This window comes from Ruditapes philippinarum, unplaced genomic scaffold (genome assembly GCF_026571515.1).
Source record: "Ruditapes philippinarum isolate M1 unplaced genomic scaffold, ASM2657151v2 ctg1755_1_1_1_1, whole genome shotgun sequence".
Classification (NCBI taxonomy): domain Eukaryota; kingdom Metazoa; phylum Mollusca; class Bivalvia; order Venerida; family Veneridae; genus Ruditapes; species Ruditapes philippinarum.
The window spans coordinates 65,481-93,031 of NW_026861259.1; the positions used below are offsets into that span (position 1 = coordinate 65,481).

General features: G+C 31.5%; 2 protein-coding genes across 2 annotated transcripts; both read right to left on the bottom strand.

The window, feature by feature from the left end:
- Positions 1–3,594: 3,594 nt before the first annotated feature.
- LOC132715082 (heavy metal-binding protein HIP-like) lies at positions 3,595–7,422 on the bottom strand. Its single transcript, XM_060698056.1, has 2 exons — positions 6,985–7,422; positions 3,595–4,983 (listed from the first exon to the last, which is right to left on the bottom strand). The coding sequence occupies exons 1-2, from the start codon at positions 7,313–7,315 to the stop codon at positions 4,568–4,570; spliced, it is 747 nt and encodes a 248-aa protein (XP_060554039.1). The 5' UTR covers positions 7,316–7,422; the 3' UTR covers positions 3,595–4,567.
- Positions 7,423–15,997: 8,575 nt separating this feature from the next.
- LOC132715078 (complement C1q and tumor necrosis factor-related protein 9A-like) lies at positions 15,998–21,088 on the bottom strand. Its single transcript, XM_060698053.1, has 2 exons — positions 20,684–21,088; positions 15,998–18,470 (listed from the first exon to the last, which is right to left on the bottom strand). Exons 1-2 carry the CDS (start codon positions 21,012–21,014, stop codon positions 18,058–18,060), a joined length of 744 nt encoding a protein of 247 aa, XP_060554036.1. The 5' UTR covers positions 21,015–21,088; the 3' UTR covers positions 15,998–18,057.
- Positions 21,089–27,551: the final 6,463 nt, after the last annotated feature.

Here is a 27,551-nt window from a genome sequence, read left to right on the forward strand (position 1 = left end):
ATAACAATTTAACAACATTTCTGAGGTATGATGTGCCTTAAAAATTATAAAGGAATGACAAATAAGCAAGAGTGCACGGGTTCGATATCCCGCTATTACGCCGACACAATGTCTTTAAAAACAAAGGTCTCATGTATATCTACTTGTGTTCTGCACTGGGCATGTTAAAGAAGCTTAGTCTTTTTGTTTGCAACTGGGCAACAACTGAATCATTCACTACCCCCGGAAAAAAACTCAAATAACTCAGCAATATGGCAAAACTGAATGGTTGTTAATTCGAATCGCTTTTTGATGCCATCTTAAAGCGGTAACCTCCCCTTCACTATACAGAAACGACAACCGGTGACCAATATTATTCAATTTGTATTTTATCGGTAAATAGCAATCATTCTTGTACATGTATATAACATTTGTACATGTATAAAACATTTTACTGCAAATCAATTATATACTCCTTTCAGAGTTAACAATAAACTTCAACATATAAGTTTCCATTTTTTCATAAAGCTTCATTTGAAAGAGATGTTAGTTTTCCAAGAAAATAATGATTTTGATATATACTAATAGCATTGTCATGTTTTCACTTTACTTAATGTTTCATTATGTTATTGTTTTCTCGTATGGTCGTGAGGTATCAATAAAAAATGTTCTGCACTGAAAATATAAAAGCACCCGGAAATGGGCAACAACTGAATCATGCACTACCCCGTTAAACAATCAACTAATATATGAATATGGCAAAATTGAAAGAAGTCTTACAAAGGGTTGTTAATCGAATCGCTAAGTCTTGCAGTCTTACAATGGTTACTTCCCTTTTACTACAACATGTAAAAAGAAACGACAACATTCGACTTGGACTTGGAATTTTCAGTAAATACCAGACATTATTGTACATGTATATAACATTGAACAGAATGCAATGCTTTTATATATACATATAAGTTTAGAAATTATAGAATGCAAAACGAAATTTGTCCGACTGATATACAAAGGCAAATAGGATATTGTACGTTTGTAACTCGCTTTTCATTGGACAATCGTGACGTTTATATTATTAGTTATAAAGATCGTTGACAGGTTATATGGCCCTATATAAACGGCTATTTGTAAATATAACCCGAGCCGAAAGGCGAGGGTTATATTGCAAACAGCCATTTATATACAGCCATATTACCTGTCAACAATCTTTATAACGAATTTATAATTCAGCAAGCACCATTTTTAGATAAAAAAGTAAGATTTCTTCATGAATCGACAGCAGCCGTGTATACAAAACTATATAAACGTCACGATTATCCAATCAAAAATGACGTTAGAAACGTGCAGTATTATAAAGATTTATAAACACGATGCTATCACTTTATGAAGATTTTTTTTCTAAAAAAGATGCTTGCTGTATTTTAAATTTATTATAAGTATTTCTGATGAGTTAATTTGACGTTTATAAACGGTGAATTGCAATATAATATATTTACAAATAACTGTTTATATAGGGCCATATAACCTGTCAAAAATCATGTATCAATTCATTGATAAACAAACCTTTTATACTTAGATAAGGCCACTAAATCACGAGAGTGCCGTCAATACTAGGGTTTTACGTTTTCAAACTTAAAACAGCATATCTCCAGTTCCATGCTAATTTTATTAGTAATTTAAAATGTATTTAAAAGTAAAATGTTGTAAAGTGAACAAAAATGTATGTTACACATTGTACATTGCAAAATGCAATTACAAATCACGTATATTACCACAAAATATGTACAATTATGCAAAATGGCCTTTACTGCGTTAGTCAAGCAGTAACAATATTATGATAAATACTGCAATAACTGTCATTAATGCCACAAACCAAATAGATAATTATTTGAATCTTGAATTTGTGTGCTTTTCTAAAGTCTTAGTATCAAGTTTTTACTTGAAGTTGGTTTTCTTGAAATATTTTAGCTTATGCAGGTATGCAGTTTTAATAGTTTTGACTTTGGTCTATACACACATAAGCTTACTTCTGTCCTGTCGCCATTTCATGTCATGTATGCTCTAGAAGGTCGGCAGTTCTGTTTGCTAGCTCCTGCATGAAATGTTGCATATGAGGAAACTTTTCTTCGACCAGAAAAAATATTGTTTTGACCTTAGCCTGTTATATTTTCAACAAATGTTTTATTATTTGAAATTTATGATTTTTAGTGTGTTGTTGTTGTGGTTGTTGTTGTTTATTTCATTGTACATTATATCGTCATTCTATAGGACAAATAGTACGAAAACACCTACCTGAATTACACACCTCAGGCAAAATGCAAGAAATTCCCAAATCATCCAATTACGACATTTAGAAAAGATTATTACATACAGGATATTCTTGTTCATAACAAATCCCACAGCAAACTATTTTTTCATCAATAGACACATTTATTGGTATGAATGGGGTCTCATAATAGGCATGCAATCAGATCACATGTAAATCTACTTATGTGGTGTATGCAGTTGTTGTAAGCGTAGCGACCGTCACATTTATTATGGTAAACAGGATGTAAGTTGTACCAAAGACATCTTTTTAATTTATCAAGAAAACGTTAGCGCACAATTTTACACAAACAGGCACACAGCCAGTGATTTTACAATAATGTGTCTAGAAATACGGGAATGACCAATACCGAAATTTTTTAGAAAATTTGCGGAAAAATAGATTAAGAGTAAATACTAAAGAATAACACGGCAAACTGCAATCAACGCCAAGGCGGGCATCGCTCAATGGCGTTAAGTCACTTCCATTGTTTTGTTTGATATATTTGTATGTTTCATTAATACTGCTGAAGAAGGCCACAAGGCCGAAAGCTACAGCAAATTTATATTGAAGTTTTTGATTACACTTCTAAATATATATATACATATTATCATTCGCGTTATATTTAAAATACCATCCGATATTCTTTGTGTGTTTTTCTCATTTCATTTAAGCTTGGAATACTGTCAATGTTAGCTTAATATTTTTTAGAACTAGTGGTACCACATCGAAAATCTTAAAACAGGAACAATTTCAACTTAACATAGCTGCTGCGGGATTATTTGACTGAAAAACTAAGTGCATTTGGTCACAGTACATTCAGTGAATGTAGAGATTAGATAATTAAATCTAAGTGAGGTCTGCTATATCTGTGAATAGGAACACAAATGCGAAATACATATATGCAGTAGCGTTAGTTCTTAGTGCAGTAGATATTTGCGTAAGTTTGAGACGACAGTACAGTATATGCTACTACTGCTCTTAGTATTACGGGAGTTTACGCTGATGGTATATATGGATTTCATTGGACATAGAGTTATTATGAATAAAACTGACCTCATTTTAAATGTGTGAAGTTCTTTTGTTGTGTAATGTTAGGGCTTGTGCAATGAGACAGCTATAAGATTATTAATGAAACGTTTTTTTCTAATTTAAGAAAGAAAAAGAAAGAATCATTTAATATGACCTTTATCTTTCATAAGAATCATACATTTAAAACCAAGCAACTATATATTAAATATCGTTTATCTTTTATAAAAACATACATATAAAACAAATATTACATACTAAATATGGCCTTTATCTTCAAAAAGCACATTTAAAACAAACTATTATATACTAAATACGCCATTTCGAAGTTTTTCTTTGATAAAAAAACCATGCATATAAAACAAAATGTTATAGGGCCCATACTAAATATGATCTTTATCATAAGCATTTTAAACAAACTATCATATACTTAATATGACCATTATCTTTCATAAAAAACATACATTTCAAAACAACTTACTACATACTAAATATGCCGTTTATCTTTCATAGCAAACATTCATATACAACGAAAGGTTACATCCTAAATATGACGTTTATCTTAAGAACTACGGTTCTTGCGTAAATGAGAAATAATGAGAAGGGCTTGCTGTTACTACCTTATCTTTGCAACATTGTACTATAACCATGATAACAACGGTTGTGTTTTTACTTTTAATTACACGTATACATTTGTCATATAAAACCTTCAAATAAAAAAGAGAAGTATTAAGGCTAATCTGCCCTATTTCTATGTAGCGTCTTGCATTCAAATTTGCAAATGTTCGAATTACCGCCATAAAGGCGAACACGCAGTATCCGTTTGGTTTAAATAGGTGCATTCGCTTCATCGTAAGGTTCCAATCAATACTTTTCATGCAATAAGTCACCTGTTAATAAAATCCAAGTTGTATATGATATTGTCATTTAAGCTCTGGCTTGGAACCTTTGTACTCCATCCGGCTACATGAAAACTTGCCAAAAATATCTTTATGTTAAGTACAATGATGTATATTAACCTGATGCTTTATTTACCATTAGTGAGATAACACAATAATGAAACATTGTGACATTATGTTTACATTATTATACAAAGTAAGTAATATCAAATGTCTTTAAGATTATGATGATAAATGAATGAAATGTTTTAATACCTATCCACAGAGTCGTTTTTCTTTTGTTTCATCAACATGTTGATAATATTTAATAATTGTACAACAACTCGTGTGAAATCATAAGCAGTAAATAATGTATTTATTTATGGAGCAAAACGCCGGAAAATGTGTTCCAAAATTGTGAAGAAGAATGTCTGATTATATTACCAGATGAACTAGCAAACGGCTGAACCCACACGCTCTGTCCAGCTTTTAATACAGCGACAGTGTCAGCTGTATGACAGCCGTTATTTGCGTCACCATACATGTTTGTCCTGGTGTATGCTACACCATCAACCATTATAACCACGTACATCCAATTGTTTGCCTGCACACATAATGCTATACTAAATAGATATGTTCCGTTTGTTGTGGCCGTGAATTTCCCTGTCTCACTGCTGAAGGCATCTCCTTCATTGAAAAGTACTACAGGAAACACAATAACTTGACCTTTAGGAGCAGCAGTGTGATCATTTAGCCTTGCCTTGAATGCCACAGTTGGTGTCACAATCTGATCTGAAGTAGGACCATTAGTAAGGTTAACAAAATGATATGTCGGTGAAAGAGACAAAAATAAAAGTTATTAAATGAGTGTACACTTCGAAGAATTGTTAAATTGCCATCAATATTTGACCACATCTTCGTTAAAATATAAATAACGAGTTAAGCATCTAATATAATTAAGTGCTTGTACCGAAGTGGATTTTCATGGCCCCTTAAGAGCAAAAACTACAAAATGGCACCATGTCATATATAATTTTGTTCTATACTAAGTGTTTCAACTCGACGTGACAATGATAGAAATGTGTCTTATCCTTACTAGTACACGTATATTTATAATAGTGTATTTAATAAAGATACTGTTGTTCATGATAAGTTGGACGAATAACACGTCTTAGTTTCCTTACATAAGGAAAAGGCGAATGGGCACACCCTTAACGCTTAACGAGTTTGAGTCCAATATTGCAAAGGTGCCTTATGATATACAGATCCTGTTTTTTATGTGTTTTTTTTGTTGTTCTTGTTTGTTTTTTGTTGTTTTATTTTTTCTTGTTTTTTTTCGAATAAATACCTAAAGGTTGATAAAAAATGATAATGGTTTGCATTTCTATGTAATAGAAAGAGTCTCGAAACACGAGGCTATCCGGTTTGTACGCGGAATTGAAATGAGATTGCCGAATGTCTTGATGTTCTTTCTATTTTGTATCAGTTAAAAATAAAAACATATATCCTGTTGTCACAATAGGAAACCCCAGAGGAAAAGTCACAAATGAACGCGCATTGGAATATGATATATGATATATCTAATGCTATCTCTTTCTCTGCCGTTATAAAAAGTTAACCCCGTATATGTATTATTTGAGTTTACTCTGACACATTTTCAGCAGAAAAGTCCCAAAACTATGATACAACTAAAAATAAAACATAATGCAGGTGTGACAACGAAACTTTAGTAACCAAGACGCCGGCACGGTTTATTGACGGATTGGGGGCATTTTAGGCAGCTCATTCTTTGAAAGTTTATTTTTTTATAAAAGAAAATCAACAAAGATTGCATTACACAAAATGCCTGTACAAGGAAATAAAGTGTTATATCTATTTACGCACGTGCCGTTCCATATGGATAATTTTGAATGCGAAAACATAATTTATTTTCTTTTATTTGATTGATAGATAATTGTTTACAATACTAAAATAACCAATTCTTTAGATCGTAAAATATTATATTATAAAAAATGGCCATAAAAGCACCCGTTGAAGTTCAGATTAAAAACTAAATTCATTAAACGAGTTAATAAAATTATATTGTGCGAGCTTCTGGCATTTTTCCCATTTACACATCTTAATAGTCTAACGTTGAGATAATGCGCAAAGTCTTCCGCCTATAAAGCTAGCAAATTGCCATTTTACGCTCTTTCTATGTTGGTGCAACGCTCAACCAAAAGAAGTAAATAAATAAAAGAATGAAAGAAAAATAAGGGAATGTAAGGAGACGGACGTCATATATTTGTTGTTTTTTTAAAGCAACAGTTTTCTATCCTTTTTGATCACATATATCATAAATCTACATTCACGTACATATCTACATCTAGGTTTACATCAACCTGCACATAAAAATCAATCGTTTTTTTCTTTCTTTTTTGTGTACCTTTTAAAATGATGATATGTTGTCTTATACAGGTTACTCTGCTTTGTACTAGATAGCAGTAATAAATACAATGTATAATAAATACTTGTTTTTAGAAACAGTATTCAAATAAAAAAAAAACATATAAACTTTAAGAAATGGAAATTAAAAAAAGACAAATACAGTTACAGAGGTTGACAGGTTATATCGTTTTTGAGAAGACGGTTATTGAAATATGAACATTAATTAAGTTTTGGATATTTCAATTTGTCAAATGGTCATAGGTAAAAATGAATATGTGAAGACATAAACTATGAACTACATAGCATTGGTTCGTCCTTGAACAATAATGTGAATGAACTAAAATTTATATGACTAATTAGATTTACCTTTAAGAATTTGCAGTTCCTTTAATTTTGTGTCAATAACCTCTGTTGTTTTGTTTTGTAGTGCTTCGATTTTCTCACCAAACGTTGCCAGTGTTGTTGTAATGGTATACGAACTTTTTGCCTCTTTTTCATCCATTTTATTCAGTTTCCGGTCAACATTTTTCACTGTTTGTTCCATTTCAGATTTCATTCTCTCCATTTGAAATTCCATGCGAACCATTTTCTCTAAAACTTTCTCTTCAAAATCATATTTTGAACAGTGCGGTTCCTCTGACTTTGCACATGTAAGTAGGTAATTCAGAAAGATAATTTTACAAAATGAAATTCTCATTTTTATTTCGAAAGTGACACAAACGTATCTTACAATGCGAAGAAGTTTAAATAAAAAGGAAGAGGGCCTAGTATGAGGGAAGCACAGGGAACATCAGTCTTATGTACCACAAATTTAACATCACGAGGGAAGTTTAAAAAGTACAACCATAGCTTATTTGTTCATAAGTGCTTTTCATATTAAATTTGTAGTTCTAAAGATAAGCAAATGAAGTTAAATAGGAACATAGTTATGTGGAAACGCATTTAAAACTGTTGAGAAATTAATAGTTATTCACAATCCATTAACTACTTTACGTTAGGCACATAATGCCTCAGAAATCGGAGACTGCATCGGTGAAACTTTACGAAATCTGTATGAGTGAAATGAAATTTTCGAAAACTGTGTGTACGAAAACTGTATTGGAGAAATGAAATTTACAAAAAATGTATGAGTGAATGAGATTTAAGAACGATATATGGGCGAAATGAGATTTACGAAACCTGCATGGGCAAAATGTGATTCTGCATTGGCGTATAAAAATCATAAAGACTCCATGGACGAAATGAGTTAATCTGTACCTTTTCGAATCTTTGTAAGCATTGGTAGGGATGAGGTTTGTGTCGGGTTGATAGCATCTATTGTTATCATTCGCAATACGTCGCCAATAACCTTAAATCCATTAGTTTGTCATGATTATATAAAAGTTGAGAATTTATTGATACAGTTATGGTAGAATTTCAGGATATTTACTTATTAAACTTCCCTCCCTCAAAATGGAGGAAATCTGCTTTGTACTGATATTATAGAAAAACAGTATAAGTTTATCATGATATATTTGAATATCTCACGAACATTTACGCCCTAACTTCATATTAATTGTAAACATATGAAATTCTGCCAAGATAAACGTTTTTTCCCATGGATTGTTTTCATTACATTCATTTTTCTCAGAACCCCCCCCCCTAAAAAAAACAACATAAAAATAAATAAATAAAAATAAAGTAAGAAATAAAAAGCTGTAAGTAAAACTTAAATGGCTTTCATGCTTTATGCAAATTGAGTATGACTATTGTTGCTACTAATATTATTACTCCTGGTTATTCTTTTTTGTTACATATCTCCATCCCCTTTCTACTTTTGATTCGCTTATAATTAGAATAACATAAAAATAAGATCATACTTGATACATGATAATAGTTTAAGTGTTTGGAAGTTAAATAAAGCAAATCATGACTCTAGAGATGTGCTGCTAACGCACGATAATTCGAGAACTGAGAACAATGCATGCCTGTATGTATAAACCATGTTAACGTCTTTAGGAACACAAAAAAATGAAATGCTGAATAAAACAAAACAATTGTTTACAGAAAAATGATGAATAGATAGATAAGAGGTTAAGTAGTAAGGCATTTAAATACATGATATCTAATAGATGCAACTTAATGTAAGAACATTTATAAGACGGACTATTTGTAGCATTTATATCTTACAACATGGATTTTTCGTCTAAGATATTTGCTTTGGAAGAAAGAAATGAAAATCATAACAAGATCTTTCCAACTTCCTGTGCAAATTTGAAATTAGAAATAAGAAATAAGATACATCTTCACAAATGTGCATAAACTATCGTTCATGCAATTCAAAATACTACCTACAAAATAACAGTTTTACTTAATTCAATCGAATGTTTATATAATATCAATTACGTAGCTGGTAATTAGTTCAAAGGTATGCTCAGGCTGATAATTTTGTCGAATATGTGCATACTTAGTTTGATTTTACGCGCTTGATTTAGGTTAAAACTTAACTTTTATGACACTTCGTTAACTGTATATGTTATATATGGCGACTGCGTCAGAGTGAAACTTGGAATGCATTTTCATATGTTATCTTGTATTTATTCATCAGTATTTAACATGTATTTTAATAAGTAACTTTCAATTCATATTATACTCATTTGAATTCGTTTAGAATATCTATTAGAGTGACCATGTGTCAGGTCTTCGCAGCACAATTGGAGAGAAATAGAATTCCTAAAGAACCGCAAAGAACGGCAAAATTGTAAATGCTTCAGGCTAAGTTTGATTGAGTCTGTTCATGGACAGAACTGTAAAGTGCAAGCTACTGTCCATGCCCATTAGCACCAGCTTTGGAAGTGTTAACACTAAATCACGTTATGATAACATTTTGAATTTAGAAACATCCGCAGATATGTTTATACGGCGGTGATTCATATACGGTAACAAACCAATGCCTACAATCATGGCATTTTTTATTGTAATTCATTTCATTATTTTATCTAAGTCCGATAAAATAGAATATGTGTAGAACTATAGAAAGTTTTTTCTACTTCTTTTTTTATTGAGTACGGAAATAACGGATATATTTCTGTAAATATATTACACGTCATGCCAAAATTCTTTTTTTTTACGTTAGATAACTATAGACTAATGGTAAGAGATATTTTTTATAATAACAGCATATTTTACGTTGGTAAAGCATTTAACTTAACTGTTTTATTAAAAATAAAACGGTTAGAAATTGAAAGAGAAACGTTCAGAAAAAAAATGTTAAAAACAAAAATTCTCTACAGTTCAAATAATTCTTACTTTAAGAATATTTTAAGGACCCAGCACTCATTAAATTAAGGTGTAACTATTTGCTACTGTAACTTGATATATTAATAATATATTGCAGTTATTAGCATTAAGATCTTTTTTTAAAGAGATAATTTCTTTGATTATCAGTGTTCAAACTTCTATTTTTAAGGGTATTTTTACCCCTAACCTTTGAAAACTCGGGGCTAAATATAAATCAGGGGTATATAAATTAGTACAATATATTAAGTATGCTCAAAGTGCAAATAATGTCTTATATCTCGTGGTAAATATGATGAAACAAAAAGTACTTAAACTGTGTTACAAGAAGGAAATAAAATCAACCAAGAATCGAATACAAAAGAGAAACGTGGCAAATTTTGAGTTTGACTTTATTCATGTCGTTATCTCTTACATTTAATACTTGATTCTATTTTCATAAAAATAAAATTACATTGCAGATATTTCATTTACATGACATTTTATTGATAAGAGTTTCCCCGAAACCCTTGGTTATAGCGCCGCTATTGCTATACTTAGCATTACCTCAAAATGTGGTAAGGTTAACGAACTAGGGTCACCACTAGAACAAGGCAACTACTTTGTCATGCACTACCCAGAAAATAAACGCTCTGCAGGGGCGGTGCAATATAGGAAATCTCAGGCAAAAGTAAATAAATAAACAAGATATGTCAACTGTTGAATTTCACTCTTACAGCAGTTATTTCTTTCGTTGATGAATTGGCATTGAAAAAAACAAGAACAAAGATCAACAAGGCAAAGGCAAAGTTTACAGGACGCAGCCCCGGACACACTAAAAAAACCTAGAGCGGACATAAGGGTGAAAGGAGTGGGACATATAATGTGAAATAATATCAACTAAAACGGACCCATAAAGGAATTAAAGGGATAAGGGCTGTAAGGGTGAAAAGGTGGGGGGGGTAAAAATGGGTGAGAGTGGGGGATTGAGAAAATACTTACCGTCAACGACAATCCAACAAGACAGACATCACTAAACATGTAAACATCCAAAACAAGTAGCAAAACAGACATGAAAAACACATGAAGGAACACAGAGGGGTACCGCCTTGGAACGGTCAGTGGTAGTTAAACCACTGGGGAGTTTAAACCGGTTTTAGACGCGCCAAACCTCACTCTTAGCTCCAATATGTTCCTGAATGACATTAAAGTGTAAATAAAAATAATCCCCGCCAAGTGAAATTCTAACAATGGTCATGGTTACATTAGACGAAATAAATAAAACACATACAAAATTATGTAAATATGTAGAAAAAAGGTACAGCCTAATGACCATTACCAAAGTACTCGATGCCTTAAAGTAAGCCAGAGCAACAAGAAAATCACCTACAAGGGTCCGACGAAGCAAGACAGAAGACGAACAATTCAGTCCCAACGGGCTTTAAGAACTGTCCATCATATATATTGAAAGTCGCCCACAACGGCAATCAGTGATGAATATCGTCATTTTGTTGTATTTCAATATATAAATGATCGGCAACTATCAATTATTCTTGTATTAAATTGTACAGAATGCACTTCTCCTTGACAGTACCATAAGTTCAAGATTTAAATCTGACAACTGATACAGAAAAAAGCAATGATAAAAATGACGTGCATTTTTCTTAGAATTGTTGTGGTGTTCAACCATAATGTCTTAATCAATTAATACTAGTACAATTGGGACGTCCTCGACTATTATCTATAATAACCTCGGAGTTAATACAGATTAAAAGTAGATCTACCACGTGGTTTCAGATGTAAACAAAACTAGAAACTGTAATCTTCGATAATGTACGTAAATCGAATGTATATATTTGATATCCAAAGGAAAATTAAGTCGGTTTGATACAATTATGATTGAATATATGTCTGACAGCCATTTATATAAGCCAACTGATGTAAAAAAAATTAACAAGTCCGACTAAATGTCAACAGGTTGGCATTTTGTACTTTCGGATTCTACAACCATAATAATAAATATATAAATAATATATTGTTTGCTTTTGTATAATTTAGATAGACTTTTACTTGATATATTGGAAATAAACTTGCCAACAACTCCAAGCATAAAATTGCTTTTGTTTACATATCAAGTTTCTTAGCATAGGTAAGACCAAAATACCATATCCGTTCTGTGTATTCATATTGTTGTGTTCGACGTCCTTATCCGCAGACTGATGGACAGGGCCGGAAAGTTGTGATTAATATCAGTGAGGCGGCTGTATACTAAGTAACAAATACAATGTAACTTTAACAAATCATTGATGAATTAAATCAAAACTACCGCTCAAGCCGGTGCTAGGGGCGTGAGGGATGTTGCACTTATCCATTATCCCTCATGTACAGACTCAATCAAACTAAGTCTGCATTTTTCATGTAATTTTGTTGTGATTATTGCTTCCGAGGGATCACTTTGTTTAAAGATTGTTTTACCATTATATAGATAGATATATACAAACATTTCCGCCCAAATAAATACAGTAATTGTTTGGTTAGTTTTTTATGGCCCAGTATTCTTTTGGAAAGTCTAGGGTTCAACTAAGGTATAAGCTAAAGTTGGAAATATATGCACAATGGGACATCTTAAGATTTTTTCCACAAGTAAATCTAGAAAGCCGCCACAAAACACATAATTTGTCATAGAAAGTGTATTGCGAGATACTGATATTTACAGTTCAAAATAAGTCGGCTTTAAATAATAATTTAATAAAATGGAAGGCTGTTGAATTTGACTTTCAAAATTAATGATCTGTGATTTAATCCATCAAATCCAGTAAATTTATTTTTAATGTGTTATTTATAATTGTATATGATTGTCTTAACCTGTATTAACATATTCTCATTTGTAATAAATCATTACATATAATGAGATATGCAATTCAAAATATATTCAATTGTTATAATAAGGCCTCGTTTTCAATATATGATAGATGTTAAGTTGTTGTTGTTATTGTTGCTGTTGTATTAAATATTGTACTATTTGACAATTGAAAATACAAAATGTATAGAACAGATCTATACCGTTTGGCTTATGTCTTATAAAGATGTAGTATATTATTCATTTGATATATACCTGCTTGTATATAGAAAATCTAAGCTGCATTTAATAGCCACTATTGTTAATTATTTGTAATCTCCAATCATCCATGAAAGGGTAAATATCAAAATCTTCCAAGCTGAGAGGGATCATGGCTTGAATGGGGCCGACATGGCTAAGTGGATAATGTTCCTTACTTTAAATCTGCTTTCCCGTAACAGCCAGAGACTATCCATGCGATAAAGATATCCAGTTAGCTTTAAGAATGTCAGTGGTTCTACTTAGCTGACCGCTCGAACCTAAAATAATCAACAAAGGGGCATGTGATGTCTTATGATCTTATACAGTCTCAATGTAAACCCAAAGAAAATTTAACATATACGGTTGAGATTTTTATACTTAAATTCAATGCAATTATAATGTTTTCTCTAATGACATCATGTGAAACACTCATGAACGAGTTTTACAAATAGTATTATTGCAAGATAGATTAATTTACATATTAAAACAAATCTGAGCTTTATTTAAAAACGTGTTTCATGTTACACTTAATGGAGGAATATTTGCATATAAATATTCATCCTTAAATTGCCTTTTCAAACGGATTTGCTCGGCTTTAAACTTCTAACAGTTCAATCAAAGTTTAGGGACTTTGGTATCAAAATAAAAATGTTGAGCAACTGACTTGCATGCAGTCTGACCAGCCCCTATACTGGTGACAAAGGCTAAACACTTTTGGTTATACAGTAAACTTTGTTTAACTCTTCCATTCTCATGTATATTCCATACATCATCATCCGATTTTCATATGCTTCAATGTTCAGCAATTAAAATCGGTATATTATTCTGTTGCAATTTTCAGAGTATTGTAAACATATTCAGCTAAATTGTTTGCAAAATTATAATTTATTTCAACTATCAGAGTATCTTCTGCATTTATGATACCCGTATTTATGCACTTTTGTGTATGTTAGGTCCCAGAGGATGTCCTCAGCAATTACAGAATGTTATTATCCTATTCTTTAAGTAATGGTCTCCATTGCTGAGCGATTAAGGTTGTTGACTTCAAATCACTTGGTCCTCATGACTGATTGCCGAATCCCGAAAGGGACTTTGAATTCTGTCATACTAGGAAGCTATCCAACTAGCTTACAGAAAATCGGTGGTTCTACTCAGTTGCCCGCTTGTGCGTAGAATAATGCACGAAAGGGCTACTGTGGCCTACTTCCACCAGTAAAACCTGAATTTCAGGAAGTCTGATCATTAACAGAACGTTGGTAAACTCTTTTATATTTTCAGGTATGTTCAGCATAGCAGGATGTTCTTAAGTTTATTCTATATTAACTGTATTATCATCATTTATTGAATGTTTGATATATTATTGTATATATTTTATTTAAAAACATATATACTATATTGTATGTTTCAGGCATCAGAGGATCCTCAACAGATACAGAATGTTAACATTGTAATGAAAGCAATGAGGACGCCATATGATACTGCATTTGTGTCCCTCAAAATTATGTTGCTTTTTGTATGTATTTTATAATACTAGTATGTGGACTAGAGATGGTGATCATAATTCACTTTCCCCATTACACCGTCAGTTCAAATCCAATCAGTGACTTTGAAATCTCTCATGTTTGGAATCTATCAAGTTAACTCATGGAATGCTTCACTCCATTGACTGTTCTATCTAAAATAATGCACAAAGAGGCTTCTGATGCCTTTCTGTAAAGGGCTTCTATCATATGACCTTGGCAGTATAGGTCTGACTTAAAACCTAACGATCTTATGGGCCAATATACTTTTCAGAAAGCCATTGCATGCAGGTGAAATAAAGAAGAATTTTGAAGAAATAATTACATTAACAATGCTAGTCTTGCCATTATTATACTTCTACCATTTTGCTTTAAATCAGCAATACATAGCATTTTATTGTATCTATTTTTAGCTTGGAATACTGACAGAATTAGCTAAATCAGAATCGTCTTCTAGAACTAGTCGTATCACGTCGTGCATATTTCAGAAGGACCAATTTCAACTAAATCTGGCTGCCCCGAGAATATTTGACTAACAAAGTGCGTTAGGTCACACAACATTGAATGAATGGAGAGATAAGAAAATCAAATCTGAGATTTCGATGAGGTCTGCTGTATGCGAAAAGGAAAACATGAAATATATGGCAACGTTGATGCTTAATGCAGTAAATATTTGCCAATGTTTGTAACAACTGTACAGTATTTGCTACTACAGTTCTTAGAGAACAAGGAGTTGACTCTGATGGTATATATGGATTTCACTGGGCATAGAGTTGCTATGAAAAGACTTATCTCATTTTAAATGTGTGAAGTTGTTGTTTTATTTCAATTGTCTAATGTTAGGGCAATTGCAATAAGACAGCTAAAACATAAGTTAGATATTTTAAAAGATAGGACGAATCTTACGTCTTACTTTTAGACACATTATACTGATATATATTATGAATTGATAAAACTGGTTGTAATGCCAGGTAATGGGTCTATAAGTTCAAATAAAGCTAAATGTTTTACCAAATATGACTTTTGTTTATGACCTTAATCTTTGATGAAAACACACATACGAAAAACAAACTATTATATACTAAATATAGGAATACGAACATTTTATTTAGCATTAAACATGTTAAAACAATGTTTATAGTCAATACAAATCCAAAGTACAGCGTAAACAAAACATAGAAAAAAAAGAAAAGCAAACAACAAAATGCGATTTTTTCATTAAAAAAATGCAGTTATCAGAAGAGATTGTTTAATGAAGCGTTATTCTAATTTAAGAAAGAAAAAAAGAAGTATTATTAAATATGACCTTTATCTTCATAAAACACATACATATAAAACAACTTTTACATACTAAATACCGTTTACCTTTCATAAAAACATACATATATAACAAACTGTTAGATATTAAATATGACGTTTATCTTTCATAAAAAAAGCATACATATGAAACAAAATGTTATATACTAATTATACCTTTATCTTAAAAAGCACATTTAAAACTAAATATGAACATTATCTTTCATAAAAAAAAAACATTTAAAAATATACTACTACATACTAAATATGCTGTTTATCTTTATGAAACAAACTGTTACATACTATGACGTTTATCTTTAGAACTACGTTTCTTGCGTAAGAAATATTGAGCAGGACTTGGTGTTACTACCTTTTATTTACGACATAGTACTATAACAACGGTTGTATTTTTTACTTTTGAATACACGTATACATGTGTCATATAAAACTTTAAGTAAAAAGGGAAAGAATTAATGCGAATATGTCCTATTTATAAGTAGCCACTTGCAACGTTAGCATTATCCCGATATCGGCGAGGACACATTACCCACAGTAATAAGATACATGCATTCTAAAAACATATAGACCTTTTTACGACGCGGTCCGTTGCTACGAAAAATTAGACCGGCATTAGAATTTTCTCGCGCATGCGCAATCTACGTAGGCCAAAAAATGCTTCGCCTTACATAGAAATATAGTAGAAGTTCATAGACAAGAGTTAGTTCAAGGTAAACGGTAGAATGTTATATAAAATAGCTTTCAACAAATATAGAAAAGATGACTTTATAGCTTTGTGGCGAAGAATGCCATAAAAAGGCATGGAAAAGATACTTTTTTAAGAATTTACGATCACGGACCTGACACTGAGATCATTTTTTGAAAGAATATGTGGAAATATATCTATTAGCAAATGAAAAGTCAACTTATTTGCTCGTGAAATAGTTCATTTAAAAACAAAAGAAATTATATAACATGAAATCGAGATTAATTATCATTCAGAAAAAATATAAAAACAGGTGATAATGCATTTTTAGTGTTCAATATACCTGATTATATCCTTTATCCGATTTGCCTGTGATGCAAACAGAAATTTTTTTAGATTATTTAATAGATTTTAAATTTTTATTTTTTTTTTTCAAAATCTTGAAAAGTTAAGATGGGTTGTTTGGAAAAGATATAACACACTTCGTAATACATGTCATTTTTAATAATGCACCTCACACAATTTTTCTCTTCTCAAAATCCATAAACATTGATCGGTATATTTAAAAGTTACATAAATTAACATTACCATCTTAATAAGCGTAACTGATTAACTATATCATGATATTTAAACGTCCCGGTTGAATGAACAAACGTTCAAGTGCCAATCTGTTTGACACTTGCCGCCTGACCAATCCAGTTATTCAAAGGAAGTGTACAATACAAATTGTGTAATATTATGTAATATAGGGGTAATAAAATTTTATCTTTAACACCCTGCTGTTTCAATTTAAATTACTGATGGAAAAGTCGTCTAATGATACCTTAAACAAAGACATGTGTGTGCCCGTTTTGACCATTGAATTATTACTCCCGCACATTTTCGTAGATCTGTTAAAAATAAATTCACGTTTTCAGTACTTACCGTCTTAATTAAGTCATCCCAAAATTAATATTTTTGGGGTGACATAACATGAAATCGCATCTATTAAAGCCTTAAAGTATGATAAACTGTATAGACATCGTTATTGCTTTCTGCCCTACGCAGAATGCGCATGCGCGAAATGCAACATTCGTTGCTATGGAAAATCGTATTGTAAAAAGGTCTATATTCTATCAAAAGGATTTGCTTTTGTCTGCAAATCGATACTTTTCATGCAAAAAGTCACATTTTAATAAAAGCCAAGTTGTACATGCAGTTGTCTTTTAAGCTCTGTCCTCGAACCGTTTTGAGTTCATAACTAGTGTTCCGAAGTCTATCCGTTACACGGGTACTCGTCCAAATATATATATATATATTTATGTTGAGTACAATGATGTTAATTAATCTGATGCTATATTTAACATTAGTGAGATATGACACAGTAATGAAACATTCGGACATTGTGTTTACCTAATTATACCAAGTAAGTAATATCAAATGTCTTTAAGATTATGATAATTAATGAATGAAATAGTTTAATAGCTATCCACAGAAACAGTTTGCATTTGTTTCATCAACGTGTTTGATAATTATTAATAATTGTATAACAAGTCGTGTGAAATCATATGCAGGAAGTATTGTGTTTATGTATGAAGCAAAACTCCGGAAAATGTGTGCCAATAACCTGAAGAAGGGTAAATTATATTACCAGAGCTACTACCATATGGCTGAACCCACACACTCTGTCCATGTTTTAACACAGCGACAGTGTCACCTGTATGACAGTCGACATCATCGGTGTCTTTAATGTATGTCTTAGTGTATGCTACACCATCAACCATTATATCCACTTTCAAATGTTTGTTTGGTAGGACACAAAATGCTATAGTAAAAAGATATGTTCCGTTTGTTGTGGCCGTAAATTTCCCTGTCTGACTGCTGTAAGCATCTCCTTCATTGAAGAGTACTGTAGGAAACACTATAACTTGACCAGCAGGAGCGGCAGTGTGAGCATTTAGTCTTGCCTTGAATGCCACAGTTGGTGTCACAATCTGATCTGAAACAGGATCATAAGTAAGGTTTACAAAATGATATTGTTATGAAAGACAAATTAATAGAGGATATTGAATGTGTGCACACTTCGCCGACTTGCTAATTGGCCACCTACATTTTATCACAACTAGATTAAAAAGCAGAATTACAGGCTATACGTCTAATTTCGTTTATTGCTTGTATGTCAAACAAAATTTTGTGGAAATTTTCTAACGTGAACAAGCGTAACGGAGCAGGTTTACATGGTCACCCTTCAAACAAAATTGATAAATGAAACTATATCATATATGATTTTTTGTTTCAATACTATGTTATGAATTTCAGCTCTATACATCAATCATAGCAATGTACCTTCTCTTTACTGGTACAAGTATCTTTATAATTTTATACTTAAATTAGAAGATACTGTTGTGGAATTCGAGACTACAATGATTATGATGAATTACGCGCCTTAGTTCTATGACATAAGGTAAAAGCGACTGTGCGTAACAGGTCCGAGTCAAATATAACGAATGTGCCTTGAGGTTGTTTATTCCGTAAAATAGTATTGCCCGGCCGTTAATATATTTTGACCTGACTAAAATTTAATGTTAGCAAAGTCTACAGGCGCATCAATGAAAGCTGTATTTTTTAATTTCGGGTATGTGATAAAAAGAATATCAAATATTTGGTATGTGATAAATAGAATATTAAATTCGTGTAAGTTCATATCTATTTATTGAACTTATTACTATAAACAATATTGATATATTATAATTTTATACATCTCGTTCAATTCATTCAGTATTAAACTTACACTCATTCAATACCCTCTATTTATTAGATGTGTGAAGTTGGCAACCTATCGGTCAAACGGCCTGAAGTTGGCGGCCTGATGGCCCAGCGGCCTGGCGGCGTGAAGTTGGCGGCCAAGCGACCCGGTGGCCAAGCGACCTGGCGGCGTGAAGTTGGCGGTCTGGCGGCATAAATTTTTTATTTGTAGTAATGTTAAAAAAAATAAAAACGGCAATTAATGAAGGACAATCCTTGTTATTTTAAGTTATTTAATGGATATATAAAAATAATAAAAATCACTTTGAGAAAACGTTTTTATTTAAACACAGGGAATTTTACAGTTGTAGAAATGTTCTCAATAAGATAAAAACAGGGCATTATGAAGTTCTTAAGATTATTCTTGGTATATCCAGGTTTTAAAAAGAAAAAAAAATCACTTTGAGATTTTTAATTCTATCATTTTTGTGAAGTTGGCGGCCTGGTTGCCCATCGGCCTAAAATTTCTATGTTGTTGAAATGTTATATAAACAATATACAGGAATTTAATGAAGTTCTAAAGACAATTATTCTTATTTTAACGATATATAAACAGAAAAAATCACTTTGAGAAAAAAGATTTATTTTATCATTTTTTCGCTCGACTATTCGATAAGAATAAGTAGAGCTATTGTAGTCACCCGAGCGTCGGCCTCGGCGTCAGTGTCGTCGTCTGCGTCGGCGTAACCACTTATGTTAAAGTTTTTGTAATAGTTCAAATATTTTCAAAGTCCATTGACATATGGCTTTGAAACTTTGCACAATTGTTCACCATCATTACCCCAACCTGTAAACAGGAGGAGGTAATTGTATCAAGCATTTTTTTTTACTATCAAGCACTAATAATAGTCGAGCGTTGCTGTCCTACCGACAGCTCTTGTTTGTGAAACAATTACATTTACAGAGATTAAAAGCTTAGATAACTATTGGAAAGGACGCTTATTGAAGTGAAGTATTAAGAAGACATAGATTATCTTTTTGATACTTCAATTAGTTAAAGGGACTCCACTGAGTTTTTTAACATGATGGGACTGAAAATATTTTAAGACCACTAATCTTTGTGCAAAATTTCAGATCATTTGCGCACTTCGTTTTCCAAAATAATGATTCAAATTGTGAAAAATGACTCAAATCAGGCTAAAAAAGCATAAAATTACGATTTTCAATTTATTTCAAAATATATTTCTAACTATCATTGCATATAGATCTAATTCTGTTTAAAGTGGCCCAGCTCATTTTTGTAAGAAATTCAAATGTTATGTTTTAGGCTTTTAAACCTCAGTGGAGTCCCTTTAAATGGTCATAGGTACAAAATTATATATGTTAGACATTAACTATGAGCTACATAGCATTGGTTCGTTCTTTAACAATAACTTGAATAAACTAAGTATGAGAAATTAGTTTTACCTTTTAGACTTGGCAGTTCCTTTAATTTGGTCTCAATAACCTCTGTCGTTTTGTTGTGTTGTGCTTCGATTTTCTCACTTAACACTTCCTGTGTTGTTTTAATGGTATACGAAAGTTTTGCCTGTTTTTCATCCATTTCATTCAGTTTACGATCAACACTTTTCACTGTTTGTTCCATTTCAGATTTCATTCTCTCCATTTGAAATTCCATGCGAACCATTTTCTCTAACACTTTCTCTTCAAAATCATATTTTGAACAGTGTGGTTCCTCTGACTTTGCATATGTCAGTAGGTAACTCAAAAAGAAAATTTTACAAAATGAAATTCTCATTTTTATTTCCAAAGTGACACAAACGTTTCTTCCAATGCGAAGAAGTTTAAATAAACAGGAAGAGGGTCTAGTATGAGGGAAGCACAGGGAACACCAGTCTTTTTACCAAAAATTTTAACCCCCCGGGGAAGTTAAAAAAGCCAACATCATTAGGTTTTAGTTCAAAAGGGTTCCTTTTCCCATATTAAAAAAATTTGTTTTTGTTTTTTTGTTTGTTTCTTTTTAACGCCTTTTCCCAACAGTATTTCAGTCATATAGGCGGCATTAAATTTGTCGATCTAAAAGATAAGTAAACAAGGTTGAATAGGAACATAGTTATGTGGAAAAAGCATTTAAAACAGTTGAGAAATTTATAGTTATTCACAATCCATTTACTACAATACATTTTATTTTAAAACAATATGCCTCAGAAATCAATGTTTTCTTAATTCTTTATATATGTCATATTTGAGTTTAATAATATTTTATTTAAAGATGGAATAAGAGCACGTTAGATATTGAACAGCTGAAAATTAGCCTTGAACATAGTTATGTATCGTAAAGGTAGGAAAATATTAACAAAGTAGTATTTTGACTTCCAAACAAAATACTAATTCACTATGATTATGCCAATTGCCAATAGAGCTAAAGGTACAAAAGATAGATTTTGTATATCGAAAATTAGTATCTTTTTGGAAACGGAAACAAGATACAAAAATAAACAGTTTTTGAGGCATTATAGGGGCTTTAAGAAAAAAATATGTCTTACTGTTCTATTCAAGGCACTTATATAGAAGATATCTGTGAATATTACTTCTTCAGGCTTATCCTATAAATACACTAAATAGTTGTACCATTGATACCACTTTCTAAAGTTTCTTTTAAATAGGAATGGATTTTGATTAAGACATGCAGTTTTAAACGTACGATGGTTTTCAGTTTATATAAACATTTATAATTAACAAAATATTTCTTGGACTTTCGTAATAGTTGCTGCATGAATGCAAATAATTTGGAAATGAATATTGATACTTATATCTGGAAAAAAGCACACACATTTAAGTAAATATCCGAGATTTTCCGATTTCTGTTACCAAGATAGAGAGGATTATAAATTCGAAGAATGCACGGGATGAGAAGTTCAAGCAAAATGATATTGACGTTGGAAACATGGGCGTTATATTTTTCACGAAGACTGCTTGAGAAAATTGACATTCATGAAGATTACGTAGACGGAATTCTAAGATTGCACAGGCGAAATGTTTTCTTGATAAAAAACTTCGTGAGTAAAATTATATTTTTAAGGCAAAAGAAATTCACGAAGAGGGCGTGTCAAATTGAAATTAACGAAGGTTAAATGGAAAAAAAAGATATTTATGGAGGAATGATATTCATAAAGACTGCAAATGAGATCAATAAAGGTTGGACAAATGGGCGATAAATCTTTTTGTCGGGTTTTACGTATTACCATCACAGTATTGGTCATATGGCGACTTTCCTGCTTTACTAGTGGAGGAAGACCTCAGATCTCAGGTGCCCTTCCGGTCATCATTTCTGGCACAAATGGGAACCTAATAAGAACCTGGGTAGAACCACCAACGTTCCGTGAGCTAGCTAGATAGCTTCATTACATGGAAAATTCAACATCCCTGTTGAGATTCGGACCCATAACGGTTTAGAGTAAGTAGTTAGAAGTCAAGGACCTAAACCACTCGGCCATGTACACCTGCAAGATAACACTATTTCAGTTATTACATCTTTTGATTTCCTAAGAATTTAGCATATGTCTCACTTAAAAACCGCGTTGTTTTTGTTTTGTTATTATATAACATGAGCTTTGATATGACCAGCGACAACTGTAGAGAACTTATGTATTAACCTTATACATATCGTGATTATATCAGAAACAGGAAGCATCAATGTGTTTCGAGTTGATATCATCAACATATTAGTAAATTTCGGAAGGAACGCATCATTGATTCCCATTTCTAGTATCTTTCCGGACTGAAAGGGAAGAAAAAAGGGCTAGTATAAAAGATGATTACTTTTTTAACTACCCTCCAAATTCTGGCAATCTGCTCTCAATTACAGATAAAATGTTAGAACTACAGTATATGTAAATTATGCTTTATTTTAATGCATATCTCACGGATGTTTACGGCCTTTAAGATTTTGCTTATCTCTATTGTGAACTAAACATCCTAAAACTGAGATTTTATTGCCGTTTCTCACGATTCTTTTTCAATGTGTATGTTTTTTCTAAGAATTACGAAATAAAAAATAAAGCAAATACAGTCAAACCATTGAACATTGGGTTAATAAGCATTAAAAAAGGAGAGAAAGAGAAAAAAAGTTGGCCAATAATTTCTTTTAAGATTTTAATCAAAATTGGTACTTTTGAGATATGATGTTAAATGTGATTTTTTAATTCTTGTGGAACTAGTATAAAAGCAAGTTTAATGATTAAGTCAGATGCCCCATTTGTGTTTTAATGTTAAAAGTTTTTGATGTTGACAGTTTACAGGGTCTGACCACCCAGTGTTTGTGACTGTCGCAAACCTAAACTAAAGGCTTGCTTAAAAGTTAAATGCTTGCTTCCAGGGAAAAAACAACACTTTTTTAAGATTAAATATAACACATACAGAAAATGAGAAATTTATAAGCATTTTCTTTAAAAAAAATGCATTGAATATGTCATACAAATTGAACATGATTGCTACCACTTTTTCTATTGCTGCTACTTGTGCTAGGGTTGCAACCACTGCTGCTTCTACTGTTATTACTTCTATTGTTTTCACTACTTCTTTCAATACTTATACTAGTTCTATTTCGGTTACTACTACTGCTTGTTCTTCTGTAATTACTGCAGATACTTCCACTATTATTACTGCTGCTTCTTATTCTATTATTACTGCTGGTACATCTAGCATTATTATTTATTTTGGTTACTGGTAAAATATTGGTAACATTCTATTCCTTTCACCTAAGAAAACGTAACAGAGCATACCCACTGAGCCAGTTTTTAGTCATATTCATAGATTTATCACAAAAGTTAACAAGTAGTTCTTTTCAAAAAGTGATGTATCATTTATGAACTGTAAATGTATCAACCTGCAGCCATAGACAAATATATAAGCTTTCAGAAAATGTATTACTTTACTGATGTTTATTTCTGATTGATAACATTTTTACTTGCTACTTGCTAGGTTTTAAGTTTAGAAAGCACGTTTGGTATCTTAACTGGTTAGGAAGTTGCTTGTCTCTGTTATCTATTTCTCAGCGAGAACAAATTGTGTCTGTATATTTAAACCTTGCAAGATAAGACTTAAATGAAAACAAGAAGTTTACAAGGGAAAAGATGAAATATTAGGATAAGAATTCCTAGATTAATCACCGATATGCCACTCGTTGGAGAAGAGAAATATTTGTAATACCCATTTATTTTATGCCCGAGCGTGGGAACCTGTTTAAAAGTAACAGTTTTATTACACGATTTATTATTGTGGCATGCAATGAGTTTTAACATCTTAAAATATAATGAATGATATGAAATAGCTGAAACTAAACGTTAATCTGACTGCTGTGACGGACTTTATTTAGCAAATATGTTTTTAGACAGAATATGATGTTTGTAATTTCCGTTTGAACTATATGCTTACGGAATAAAACCGAATCATAACGAGAACTTATCAACTTCCCGAAAAAATAAATTTATCTGTACATTAAACAAACAAAAACAAGAAATAATTTGCCGACGATAAATTACATTTCAGTCTTATCATACAGCCAAACACTTACAATCAAAAGAAAAGCTTTTTTGAAACTGAATCAAATGCCAAGGCAAACATGAATTTTAAAATGTTTAAGGAATGGTTTAAGAGTATGTTAGATGCTTGTTACCTTGAGAAAGTAGCGATGAATGTGATTTTGACTTCAATTTAAAGTGTTAATTCTCTATTACTGCACTTATTGCCAAAAAGGAACAGATGGTTCAGATAATTGATCAATGAGTAATTTTTTGGATACAAAAAAAAAAAACAACAAAATTACAAAACTTTTGAAAAATAAAAATAAAAGCATTTCTGGTATAATGGGCCTTTAAAAATAAAAAGTGACACAAGAATTTCATTGTGAACCAAATCATTATATCAAATATCATATGGCAGATCATTGTCTAATGATTTGGTTTGTTACGGATCCCTGCTACAGTTTTATTTCACTGGCCAAATAATCAAGAGTGTACTGGTTCGATATCCCGTTAGTCCGCTGACAAAATGTTTTTTTTTTTAGAAACGGAGGTCCCATATATCTATTGGTGTTCTGCACAGGCATGTAAAAACACTAGTCCCTTTTGGAATTAGGCAACAACTGTAAAACTCACTACTCTTGAAAAAAAACTCAACTAACCCAGCAGTATGGCAAACTTGAATGATAACTTCAAACGGTTGTTAATCGAGTCGTTTTCTGTTGCCGTCTTACAGAGGTTACCTCCCCTTCACTACACAGAAACGACAACTGGTGATAAAATATTATTAGACTTGCATTATATAGGTAAATACAAATCATTCTTGTACATTTATTTAACATTTGTACATGTTTACAACATTGTTTCCTTCAAATAAATTATAAACTAGTTTACCATAACATTCAAAGTATAATTTTGCATCATGTACTAAAGCTTCATGTAAAAGGGATGTTTATTTTCTGGCTATTATTTTCCAAGAAAATAATGATTTGTACAAAAAAGATGTACCTTCCTCGCTTGTATGATTGACAGAAACTGAAGTCTACAGTTTTAAAATTTTATATCGAATACCATTAACAAAAGTGTATGAGCTTATTTCTTTAATATTTTATTTACCGATTTAAAATTATAAAGTAGCGGCACCTTACTGAAATTTCTCTCATGTCTCATATATAATATACTATCATTGTTTTTATTCTTAATACTATATAACGAATTCTTCCATTCTAAAATGCAATTGTATTAATTCTATTGTAGTTTTTTGTTTGTCTAATGTACATATGCTCATTGCAATGTCATGGTTTCAATTTACTAAATGTTTTGTTATATTGTTGTTTTCTCGTATGCCCAGTTTGACCACGAGGTATCGAGAAAAATTTGTTCTGCACCGGAAATGTAAAGAACCCGGGTCTCCTTAGGAAAGGGGCAGCAACTGTATTATGCACTGCCCCGAAAGAAAGAAAAAAAACGCAACTAACTTATCGATATAGCAAACTTGAATAATTGGATGATATCTTACGAAGGTTTGTTTATATATATATATATAATGTACAAAAAAGTAACAAAGTATCATCCTGTTTATATTTACAACACCATCCGTTATTCTATGTTTGTTTTTCTCATTTCATTCAAGCATGGAATACTGACAGAGTTAACAAATTCAGAGTCGTCTGCTAGAACTAGTCGTACCACGTCATGCATATTTAAACTGGAATAATTTCAACTAAACCTGGAAGAATATTTGACTTACAAAGTGAATTGGGTCATACACAGTACATTTTGTGAATGTAGAGAGAAGAAAATCAAATCTGAGATTTCGTTGAGGTCTGCTGTATGTCAATAGAAAATAACGAAATATGCGACAATGTTAATGCTAAGTGCAGTAGATATTTGCCTATGTTTGTAACGCCAGTACAGTATTTGTTACTACTGTTCTTAGAGATAAGGAAGTTAACTGTGATGGTATATATGGACTTCTTTGGGCATAGAGTTGTTAAAAGACTTATCTCATTTTAAATGTGTGAAGTTGTTTTTGTTTTATTTCAATTGTCTAATGTTAGGGCATGTGCAATAAGGCAGCTATAACATAGGTTAGGCATTTTAAAAGATTGGACGAATCTTACGTCCTATCTTTTAGGCATATTATACATTTAATATATATTATGAATTGATAAAACTGCTTGTTAAGCCTTGTAATGGTAAGTACAAATAAAGTTAATTGTTTTACCAAATATGACTTTTGTTTATGACCTTAATCTTTGATATAAACACACATACGAAAAACAAACTATATTTTTTATTATAAACTAAATATGACCTTTATTTTTGGAAACAACATACATTGAAAACTAAATATATGAATAAGAATACAAAGTTTTAATCAGCATTAAACATGTTAAAACAATGATTATACCCTATACAAATCCAAAGTTCAGTTTGAACAAAAACATAGAAAAAAGAATAGTAAATAATATTTTTTACATTATAAATCGTACAGTTATCAGAAGAAATTGTTTAATGAAACGTTATTCTAATTTAAGAACGAAAAAAGAAAGTATCATAAAATATGACCTTTATCTTTCATAAAAACATACATTTGAAACAAACTGTTACATAGTAAATTCGACCTTTATCTTTGCTAAAAAACATGCACATAAAACAAAGTGTTATATACTAAATATTACCTTTATCTTTGTTAAAAACAAAGATATAAAACAAAATGTTGTTTACTAAATATGACCTTTATCTTTGTTATAAAACATGCATGTAAAAGAAAATGTAATATACCTAAATATGACCTTTATATTTGTTAA